An 11,284-nucleotide genomic window follows, 5' to 3' on the forward strand; every position below is an offset into this window, starting at 1 on the left:
CTGAATAGGTAAGCTCTGGCCAATGAGAGATCCTGTCTCAAAAATATAACCGAGAGGTGGCTCAGAAGGTAAAAGGTGCTTGCTGCCAAGTCTGATGACCTGAGTTCAATCCCTGATCCCCACACAATGGAACAAGAGAGAGAGCCAACTCCCGAAAGCTGTCCTCTGACCTACACACACACATACACACTGGCATGTGACTACATGAGATCCTATCACACACACACACACACACACATACACACTGGCATGTGCCTACAGGCGCGCGCGCGTGCGCGCGCTTGCACACACACACACACACCGTTTTGAGGTGACAGGAGCGGAAGGCAGCTCCAAGTGGGTCTGGGGTGAGAAAAGGACCCTGGTGAGCGGATGGGGGACTCTGAGACCCTGTCCAGGATGAATCTTGCAGGAGTAAGAGCCTCCACAGTATGACGAGAATATTCTGGCAGCTTTTACAATCAGACAAGAAGGCTAGATTCCAGCAGAGTGGAGGGTGGCAAGGGTGAGCTCAGAAAGTTCCACAGAAGATTGGGGGATAGAAAAGTGCCCATTCTGATCCCACCTGCTTTGGGAGCCTGGATGTGGGTGGGTGACTGGGTCAGGAGCAGTTGCCCCACCCTGCTCAGTGGACACTCTGCAGACTTCTTTCCTGAGCCGAGAAAAGTGAGACTATTGTATTAGCTCCTTCTCTCACGCTAGGACAAAGTACCCGAGAAAAGCAAGGTAAATTGAACTGTTTTGGCTCACAGTTCGAGGATGCAGTCCATCACTGGGTGGGGTTGTCATGGCAATGGGAGCATGCATGAGGCAGCTGGTCACACTGCATCGGCCGTCGGAAAGCAGAGCGATGAACACTGGTGCTCAGTTCAGGACCCCAGCCCGTGGGATGATGCCACCCACGTTTATGGCAGGGTCTTCCCAGCTCTGTTAACTAGTCTAGAAACTTCCCCGCAGACATGGCCAGAGGTTTGTCTCCACAGTGACTCTAGGCCCTGTCCAGTAGACAGTCATCAGCTGTCACAAGTAGTTGTGAAAGTCTGCCCACTGCTCCAGCCGGCTGCTCTGTGTGTGTGTGTGTGTGTGTGTGTGTGTGTGTGTGTGTGTGTACAAGGAAGAAGGGCAATGGTACCTGGACCGACCGCAGTGTTCTGGGACCCCTGGTCTGGCACTGGTGACTGCTCTGGAAGAAGCAATGGCTAGGAGGATTCACCTCTTCCCCCCCAGGCACCCAGAAGAGCCCGGAAGAGAGCGGAAGGCACAGCCAGTTCCAACGTCTTCTCAATGTTCGACCAGTCCCAGATTCAGGAGTTTAAAGAGGTTGGTTGGTGGCCCTGGGGACCCCGGGGACCTGTATTAGTTACTCTCCTTTTGGCTGCCACAACATCTCTGGCACATAGTAACCTAAGGAGGAAAGGTTTGTTCCGGCTCACAGTCTGCGGGTGCAGTCCGTCAGCGTTTGGGAAGGGGTAGCGGCAGGAGCCTGAGCTGCTCACACAGCATCCCGAGTCAGGAAGAAGAGAGAGATGAATGCCGGCGCTCGGCTTGCTTCTCAGCCCATGGGATGGTTGCAGCCCTCACTTACGGTGGGCTTTTCCACCTCAGTTAGCCCAGTCCGGAAAACCCTCACAGATGTGCCCAGAGGTGTGTTTCCATGGTGATTCTAAATCTAGTCAGGTTGACAATAACGGCGATGAACCGTCACAAGAGGGTTACCGGGATTCGCAGGGGGGGTTCAAGGAGCCCACAGTGGCTGTCCACACTGTCATCCTTCCTCAAGGTCCCCATGGCTGCCTCTGTGCCTACAGAGGTGCTCGCTACCCTCTACCTGAGCCTGTACTTGCTGTGTGACTTATGGAAAAGCCTTAATTTCCCTCTTTGAGCCTCAGTTTCCCTCTCCGAGTCGCTGTGCTCTTGAAAATGAGACAATGAGTGTGGAGTTCCAAAGCACTCAGGACAGAGGCTCAGAGAGGGTGGACTACAGTTCCCAGGATGTAGCATGCACTAAGCTAAGTTGGAGCTCTGGCTTGGGATGAAGGTTAATCTAATTAATCTTCATCAACAAAAAATCGGGAGTCAAATATTGGGGTAAGAACCTGAAAGATCAGAGAACAGGGAGCAGCTGCCAGTTGCTTCCTACCTCTTCTATTCCTCCGTCCAAAAGGGCTGAGATCCTCTCTCAGCCCTGCCTTACCACTTCCTGTCTCCTCTCTCCATAGTCCTCCAAACCTCTATGGTCAGCTAGTGGCTAGCTCCTCCCTCTGACTCCAAGCAAGCTTTATTTGTCAGAACACAATCAAAGTACCACACAACAGCTCCTAATTGAGGTTCCTCCCTCGGCAGATGACCCAGGACACCCTGGAGAGAGGGGGAGGGACCAACTAGACTGGGTAGGCCCTGTGGTTCACCATCCCTGTCTCCATCAGGCCTTCACTATCATGGACCAGAACCGGGATGGCTTCATCGACAAGGAGGACCTGAGAGACACCTTTGCCGCACTGGGTGGGTAAAGCAGAAGCTGGGGCAGCTTGAGACCTTGGTTTTTAGGTAGAGCTAATGACCGAGTGGAAAGAAGGGCAGACCAAGGCAGCCACAGCATGAGGCTTGAGAGCTGAGGGGCGCGGTGGAGGGGAAGGCGTCCGGTGTGGCAGGAGGGCTTGGTGGCCAGGGGAGGACATTTTAAGATCATTTTTGACATTGTGCAAAGGCCCTGGAGTATGAGAGGTCAAACGGGTGGGTTAGCACATGCCTGTCACCCCAGCATTCCCATACCGAGGCAGATGGAGTTCTGATTCAGTGATAGCCTGGACTATGTGTCCAGACACTGTCTCAAAATCAAAGAGTGGAGAGCTAGGTTTGGGGGAAAAACTGGAGTTGACTAACTAAGATACCAATATGGGTGGAGTTTTTGAAGTCCTGGGAACCTGAGTGCCCACTGGGACCAAGTAGAATCCCAGGGTTCCCGTGTCCAGGAATGCATGAGACCTGAGGCCCCCGATGTACCCCACTTCACTTCTTCCAGCCTCCATTTTTTGTTTGTTTGTTTGTTTGTTGTTGTTTTAATCTGTGAAAGGGAGATACAGAGTGGCTTGCTTTGCTTTCTGGGAAGCTAGAGAGAGAGAGAGAGAGAGAGAGAGAGAGAGAGAGAGAGAGAGAGAGAGAGAGAGGGTGGAGGCAGCAGCCTGTAGACTCCAGCATCCCCCTGAAGTTTCCCCAATAGACGGCCAGTGCCCAGTGGAGACAGGTGGAGCACAAGAAGCAGGAGAGACTGCAAGGCTCTCCTCGGGCGCGTCCCCCTCTCCCTCTCCAGGTCGCATAAACGTCAAGAACGAGGAGCTGGAAGCCATGGTGAAGGAAGCTCCAGGGCCCATCAACTTCACAGTCTTCCTGACCATGTTTGGGGAGAAACTCAAGGGTGAGTGAACTTCCTGGGAGCCTGGGCAAGGGCTGGGAGCAGGAAGTGGATATACCCGGGCCCTTGTGGTCCATAGCCACAGATGGAAACACGGTAAGGCTCCCAGATACGGACCCCCTGGCTGTGCACACTGGCCTGGGCCCTGCCTCAGTTTCCACCTCTGTGTGCGCGCACAGCGGAGACCGCTGTAATGACTTGGAATCCCTCTGCTCACCATCAGGACAATACCCACCCCTTCCACTCCCAGTTCCCTTTCCTACCGCCCGCTCTGCCCTCCTCCCGACCTGTCCTGCTTGTCCTGCCTGTCTGTCCTTCGTTGATGGTGACGGATAGGCAGAGGGGTGCTAAAAGGGAATAGGAATTCTGAGATCCACTCATGGCTGACCCCATTGCTAGGCTGGTTACTTGCCTTGTCCTATTGTGGGGTCACTGTGGTCTCCAGGGAAAGGACTGGGAAGCTCTTCTCAGTGATGAGGAGTCAGAGGAGGCCCAGTGAGTTCGTGAAAACTGCCCCAGGTATCCCCGCAAAAGAAAACTCAAATAGACCCCGATTCTAACTACTCCGTACTCCTGAGACATAGCCCCAGGTCTGGAGCTGGAAGATATGTCATCTCTGACCTTAAGGGTTCTGTGGTGGAACGGGACATCCTGGGCTATGGTTGCCCCTAACCTTTAAGGTTAAGATCTCCCTCACAGAATGAGTGAGTGAGTGATAATGAATGGGCTGATTTGCTTTCTATACTTTGGTATTTTAGTAGAACCCTTGCTTAGAATATTCTCAGGGTTAGAGGTGTGACTCAGTGCTAGAGCACCTGCCTAGAATGCCCCAGTGAGGGGCTGGGGTGTGGCTCAGTGCTAGAGCACCTGCCTAGAATCCCCCAGTGAGGGGCTGGGGTGTGGCTCAATGGTAGAACACCTGCCTAGAATCCCCCAGTGAGGGGCTGGGGTGTGGCTCAGTGGTAGAGCACCTGCCTAGGATCCCCCAGTGAGGGGCTGGGGTGTGGCTCAGTGGTAGAGCACCTGCCTAGAATCCCCCAGTGAGGGGCTGGGGTGTGGCTCAGTGCTAGAGTACCTGCCTAGAATTCCCCAGTGAGGGGCTGGGGTATACAGCTCAGCAGTAGAGCCAGAGGATGGTGTCTGCAGCCCTGATGTGACATGTATATTGGAGATGAACAGGAGTTCATTTAGGACTCTTTTGGGTGCTCACAGGAAGGGGCACCACTTTTAGCTGGGATGGCCTGTTTTACAGACAAGGACACTGAGGCTGGAGGCTCACTTAGTCTGTGGCTAAGTCAGAGTGGTGATGGAGGGCCAGCTGGGGACCTAGAACTGCAGCTTGTTCTCATCTTTGCTGGGGTTCCAAGCCTGGGGCTCCAGCTGAGCCTGTCATGCAAACTTGTCTGGGGCTGCGTGAGAGGCTGGCAGCGGGGAGGGCAGTGGGCTGGGACAGGCACCATCGCGGCCATTAATTGAGACAAGGAGACTGTCCTTTGACTTCCCGCAATGGCAGGCAGCCATGTACAGGCTTTTTATGGGTCTTCCAGGCCTCAGCAGAGGCCCTCTCTGGGGACAAGGCAGGGAGTGCCTGGCTGAGGTGAGTGTGCCGCAGCCGGGCCAGAGCTAACCAAATCCAGGACTTGGTCCCCAGGAAGACGGTGGGGCTAACTGCAGATCAGCTCCAGCTGCCAGCACTCCTCAGAGAGACACTGGGGTCTTTAGCTAACTGAGAGGATTGGGAAGCGGTGGCCTTGGAGGCTGGGACTCTAGCCAGCCCCCATCAGAACCCCTGCACCCCTTGGGCCCCTCTACCTTAGAGCCGCTGAGCCCACCTGGGAAGGATGCACTGGCTCTGGTCACTGTTCAGAGGGGGATGAGGCTCTCCTTCCCAGGAGACAGCAGTCTCATCAAGAAGACTATAAGGGTCTGACCCATTCAGATAGGGGACACACAGAGCCCTGGGATAGTCTTACAGGGGACACACAGGTCCTTCGTGTAGTCTGATGGGGGAGATACAGAGAGCCCTGACTTAGTCTAATGGAGGAGACACAGACAGACCTGATTCATTCTGATGGGGGAATTAAGAGGGTCCTGCCCCAGTCTGATGAGGAGACACGGCGAGCTCGATGTCCAAGTGGTGAAGCTGTAGGCCTGGAGCTGGACTCAGAGCAGAGATGGATTTGTGGCTCTGAGTCACTGACATTCGTTAAGGCCTATCCTTAAGCTGTGTGGTGGCACATAGCTGTAATCCCAGTACTTGGGAGGAGGAAAGCAGGAGGATCGATCTGGAGTTCAAGGCCAATCTCAGCTATACAGCAAGTCCTAGACCAGCCTGGGCTATAGGACATGCAGTTAAAACAAAACAGAACAAAGCAAAACAAAAACAGAGCAAAACTAAACAAAATTTCAGGCCATTAGTGGTCATTAGCGAGCTGGTCCTTTATATACTGTGGCGAACATGCCTTTGATCTCATGACAGTGCAGGACCTTGAAGGAAGGAAAGAGCTTCCAGATCCGCTTTGAGCCTGGTGTGGAACAGCATGATGAGGAAAAAGGCCTGAGTAAGGGATGTCACCAGCTGTCATTCAGGTAGACTGGAAGCCTTCCATGAGTCCTTTTCTCTGGGCCTCAGCTTCCCCATAAGTACAAAGAGAGGGCCAGGTATTGAAACTCTCTGGTGGCCCCAGAATCCCTTCTGTCTCCTTCCTCCTCCTTTTTCCCCTCTTTCTCTCCCACAACTTCTATCTAAACTCCTTTGTTCTGAGGGAGGATCTAGGGCCTTTCACATGCTAACCAAGCACACTGTCCACAAACCTTGCTGTGGCTCCTCACTGGGGGACTCTAGGCAGGTGCTCTACCACTGAGCCACACCCCAGCTCTTCACTGGGGGATTCTAGGCAGATGCTATAGTACTGAGCCACACCTCCAACCCCAGATTAATTTATTTTGATAACACATTTCTTCCAAGCCACAAAAGTGGTGCAATAGAAACTGTTTCAAGAGCTTGGGAGGTTTTACAGAAACCTAAATGGACTACATACATTTAGTTGCAAGTAACTTGCCCCACTGTGCACAGACTCCCTGAGAGCATTTACTATGCTCTTCACTTTCCTGACGACTATTCCCATTTCATAGATGAAGAAACTGAAGCTCAAAGAGGTTAGGTGACTTGTCCAAGGTCTCCAAGCTGGTATTATTGAATGATCAGTGAAGTCTGGGGGTGAGGGAGCAGCCACTGTGAGACTCATGCACAGAGGCTGTAAATGAAGGAAACAGCTCCGAGCTTAGGGGCTGAGGCTGGAGCTCACTGGAGAGCTCTTCAAGACTGGGCCACCCCGAGGGAGATGGGAGCACAGTGGGCTGGGTGATGGTGCAGCTGGAATAATTCCTATTGTGCCACTTTTGTGGCTTTGAGGAAAGTTGTTATCAACATAAAGGATTCAGAGTCTGGGGGTGTAGCTCAGTGGTAGAGCACCTGCCTAGAATCCCCCAGTGAGGGGCTGGGGTGTGGCTCAGTGGTAGAGCACTTGCCTAGAATCCCCCAGCGAGAGGCTGGGGTGTGGCTCAGTGGTAGAGCACCTGCCTAGAAACCCCCAGTGAGGGCGGGGGTGTGCCTCAGTGGTAGAGCACCTGCCTAGAATCCCCCAGTGATGGACTGGGGTGTGGCTCAGTGGTAGAGCACCTGTCTAGAATCCCCCAGTGAGGGCTGGGGTGTGGCTCAGTGGTAGAGCACCTGCCTAAAATCCCCCAATGAGGGCCTGGGGTGTGGCTCAGTGGTAGAGCACCTGCCTAGAATCCCCCAGTGAGGGGCTGGGGTGTGGCTCAGTGGTAGAGCACCTGCCTAGAATCCCCCAGTGATGGACTGGGGTGTGGCTCAGTGGTAGAGCACCTGTCTAGAATCCCCCAGTGAGGGCTGGGGTGTGGCTCAGTGGTAGAGCACCTGCCTAAAATCCCCCAATGAGGGCCTGGGGTGTGGCTCAGTGGTAGAGCACCTGCCTAGAATCCCCCAGTGAGGGGCTGGGGTGTGGCTCAGTGGTAGAGCACCTGCCTAGAATCCCCCAGTGAGGGGCTGGGGTGTGGCTAAGTGGGAGTTGGGGACATTCCCCCTCTCTTAACCCTTGCCCAGCTTGGCACCACCTCTGAGAGGCCCCCACTACCCTTTCATTTTCCTTGTCCTGTGTGTGCTACCTCTAGGCACGGACCCAGAAGAGACCATACTGCATGCCTTCAAGGTGTTTGACACTGAAGGAAAAGGCTTCGTCAAGGCCGACTTGTAAGTTCTCAGGACTTGAGCTGAGGCGCGCGAGGTTGGTGTCAGCCTTGGCTCCTCTCCCCTCTGCTGAGTAGGACTAACATCCATCCAGTGGCTAGAGGCCAAGGCCAGGCCAGCACCGTTCCTCCTGATAGACCTTCCGTCTCTCCCAGGCCTTGGTGTCTCCCTTTCTCCCTGTGTGTGGAAGTGGGTGGACAGTGTGGCATGGGTCAAGGAGTGCTTCTGAGTGTTGGGGATGGAGAGGGGCGGGAGTGAGCCCAGAAGGACAAGTACAGGTTGACCACTCTAGGGTGGGAATTCTAGAGGTGAGAACAGAAGATGAATTATGGCTTAGTGAACCTGTTTACTGAGCTGGCCTGGGGGAGAAGAATAGCCTGGAGCCGGAAGAAGCAGGGGTTATGGCTCATGAGTATGGAGTTGGAACGGGAAGGACTGTCCAGCAGAGATCAGAAGCCAAGGTCCGTGGAACACAGGGTTTGGGGAGAGGACAGTGTCAGATGGGGACATCAGTGACCAGCTCCGCTTGGGATGCCTGGTAGAAAGTGACCATAAGCAGCTCTCCTGCAGGCCCTTGGGCTGGCATCATAGAGGTGGGTTCTGCTGTGGTACACACGGGGGCATGTCCTAGTGAGAGCAGAGGGAACAGAGAGTCAAGGTCAGGGAGTATAGTCTTCTTTGGCCCCTGGAAGCTGGGCCGACCTCCAAGATGTCCCTTCCAAACCTTGCTGGGTCTTAGGTGGCCCTGGCTGGTGAGATGGCCCCTCCTTATCAAGGATAGGCTGGTATTCAGTGACAACAATTCTTCAGGAGCTCAGGTCCTGACAGCTCTGGCTGTCCACAGAGCTTCCACTTGTGGGGGTGGAGGAGCGGGTGGACGGACGGGGTCTGGTGGAGATGTGCATGTCCCTTCTTACATAGTGTCATCAAAGGCTCTGAGTCAGGCTCCCCACAGTGCAGATGGACTACCAAAGTGATATACCAGTGATATATCAAACCAAAACCTCTGTGGCCCCTTCCTGATTCTTGAGGTGCCAGGAGAACCCCCCTGACATGATTGGGACTTTCTCCTCCCCCATGAATATGAAGATAGGGCTGAGGTGGGGGTGAGGAAGGGATGTCCCTGAGGGATTCATTTGGGGAATGGAAGGAACCATCCTGGGCTGTGGGGACCTAGAGCACAGGGCTGCTGGCCAGATAGGCCACAGAAGTGGCTCTGGTTGAAACAGAGCCCGCAAGGTCCCCAGCTTTGGCAATCTGGAAACTGTGACTGTCCCATAGTAACAAACAACGGAAAATGTGTGTCGCCCCTGAACCAGGGCCTGTTGCCACCGGCGCCAGAGGATGTCCCAAGAGCAGAGGCTCCACTTAGCTCTCTGATCCCATCCTTGCCCACAGAACCTCCTTAAGCTTGCAAACCCCTTCTTAGCTGCAAGGGATGTAAGTTCTCATGCAGATCTGGGTGCAGGCCCCACCTCCAGCAATAGTCCCCTGGATCCCAAGGAGACAGGCCCAACCCTGCCACATCCTCCCTCTGGCATGGCCCCCGCAAGCCTCAGTTTCTCCCTAGATAAAGGGGATTCTTGCACTAGTGTCCCAGGTCTGTGAAGAATCGAGTTCTAAAGAGACCCATGGGAAGACTGAGCTGCATCTTCCCATGATGCTCTCGGCCCTGAACAGCATGATGTGGTCTGGGAAATGCTGATCAGCTGACAGCCAAAACAGCTGGAAAAGACATCAAGGCAGCCAAGGTGGGGACAGGCTGGTCATTCCAGCTACTCTGAGGCAGGAGATTCAAGACCAGACTGAGTTACAGAATGAGTTCAAGACCAGCCTGGGACACTTAGTGAAGATGTCTCAAAACAGAAAGTAAAGAGAAGCCGGGCTGTGGTGGCACACGTCTTTAATCCCAGAACTCAGGAGGCAGAGGCAGGTGGATCTCTGAGTTCGAGTGTAGCCTAGTCTACAAAGTGAGTTCCAGGACATCCAGGGCTACACAGAGAAACCCTGTCTTGAAAAACAAAACAAAACAACAAAAAAGAAAAAAGAAAGTAAAGCAGACTGAGGACATAACTTGAGGGTAGAGTTCCTACCTTGAGTGACTCAGTGAGGGGCTGGGGTGTGGCTCCAGTGGTAGAGCACCTGTGTAGAATCCCCCAGTGAGGGGCACTAGAGCATTCACCTTCTATGACCCAGGCCCTGGGTTCCACTCCTAGCCAAAGACCAAGGAGCGCCCCCTCAGCAGTCTAAGGTTGACTGTTAGCACACCCTGGGCATCTCAGTGGCCTCCGGGTCATGTTGGAGTCTCAAGATCATTCCGTTCTGTCCCCCATGGCTGCTCCAAGAGTACAGGTTGCAACAGAAGCAGTTAGGACTCAAAGAGTGCCTTGGGCCTGGGAGAATCGGCCCTAGGCTGGGGTCCCCAGCTAGAGCTCCCCTGGGAACCTTATGTCCACGTGGCCACCAGGCAGCTCTTCCCAAGACATGATGGCTTCTCTCCACCAACAGCATTAAGGAAAAACTTATGACTCAGGCTGACCGGTTCAGTGAGGAGGAGGTAAGTGTGAGCTTTGGGGGGAAATTCCCACAGATGCCCTTCCCTGACTCCTTCCTCTCTTCCATCAGCCTCCATGTAACCTGACCCTTTGCTCCCTCTCCCAGGTCAAGCAGATGTTTGCAGCTTTCCCGCCAGATGTCTGTGGCAACTTAGACTACAGGAATCTGTGCTACGTCATCACACATGGCGAGGAGAAGGACTAGAAGACGTGCTCCCTCTATACCTGGAGTCGGCCAAGGCTGGCTGCATTGGGGGACCAGGGCAAGGCTCCTGTTGCCAGCATGGGCAGGGGAAGCAGTCTCCATCACCCTCGGAGTACGGAGCTGAAGTGGGAATAAATAACGCAGAGATGTACATCTGGGTGATGTTTGCGTGGTTAGTGTTCTGGTTGGGGAGACAGCAAAACCTTCCCCTCCTTGCTAGTTTTTCCAAAACTTTTGGTTCCCTGGTTCTGAAGCTCAGCTGTTCCTGATGAGCTCGTGTTTAGAAGTAATGGACAGTTTTAATGCCCCGCATCTGGACCACAGGGCATTGCCTTCACTGATGGGGGTTTTATTGAGCACCTCGCGTCTGTGAGTCGCCTGGAGGAGACAGGGTTGTTCATGGGCAGTGGGGTCATGAGGACCACGGGGAGAATGATTCTCAGATGGGCCAAAGCTGGGAGGAGGGTGGGAGGGAAAGGGAGGCACTTGTAGAAGCAGCGGGGCACAGGCAAAGTTGGAGTGGAGGAGAGACGGATCGGGGACATTTAAAAAGTAGGTACAGAACTCTTCACCCTCACGCATGGCATTGAAGATGGACTAGCCAGGGTGAAAGGGGACTTCATTGTGATTAAAAATGTCTACCCGGGCTGGAGAGATGGCTCAGCAGTTAAGAACACTGGCTGCTCTTCCAAAAGACCAGGGTTCAAGTCCCAGCACCCCATGACCGCTCACAACTGTCTGTAACTCCAGTTTTAGGGTTCTGACATCTTCACACATAGACAAAACACCAATGCACAAACAAAATAAAATGGAAAGAATGTTCTTTTTTTTTTTTTTTTGAA

At 53.8% G+C, this 11,284-nt stretch overlaps 1 protein-coding gene across 2 annotated transcripts; it reads left to right on the forward strand.

The window, feature by feature from the left end:
• The first annotated feature begins 1,269 nt into the window (after positions 1 to 1,269).
• On the forward strand, positions 1,270 to 10,537 carry Myl10 (myosin light chain 10). Of its 2 annotated transcripts, none has more exons than XM_059249469.1 (6): positions 1,270 to 1,320; positions 2,427 to 2,502; positions 3,311 to 3,415; positions 7,607 to 7,685; positions 10,191 to 10,245; positions 10,350 to 10,537. In XM_059249469.1, exons 1-6 carry the CDS (start codon positions 1,285 to 1,287, stop codon positions 10,440 to 10,442), a joined length of 444 nt encoding a protein of 147 aa, XP_059105452.1. In that variant the 5' UTR covers positions 1,270 to 1,284; the 3' UTR covers positions 10,443 to 10,537. The 2 variants fall into 2 exon arrangements, with proteins under 2 accessions (XP_059105452.1, XP_059105451.1); XM_059249468.1 differs by having other exon boundaries at positions 10,191 to 10,239; positions 10,344 to 10,537.
• The last annotated feature ends 747 nt before the right edge of the window (positions 10,538 to 11,284 follow it).

This window comes from Peromyscus eremicus, chromosome 23, assembly GCF_949786415.1.
Source record: "Peromyscus eremicus chromosome 23, PerEre_H2_v1, whole genome shotgun sequence".
Classification (NCBI taxonomy): domain Eukaryota; kingdom Metazoa; phylum Chordata; class Mammalia; order Rodentia; family Cricetidae; genus Peromyscus; species Peromyscus eremicus.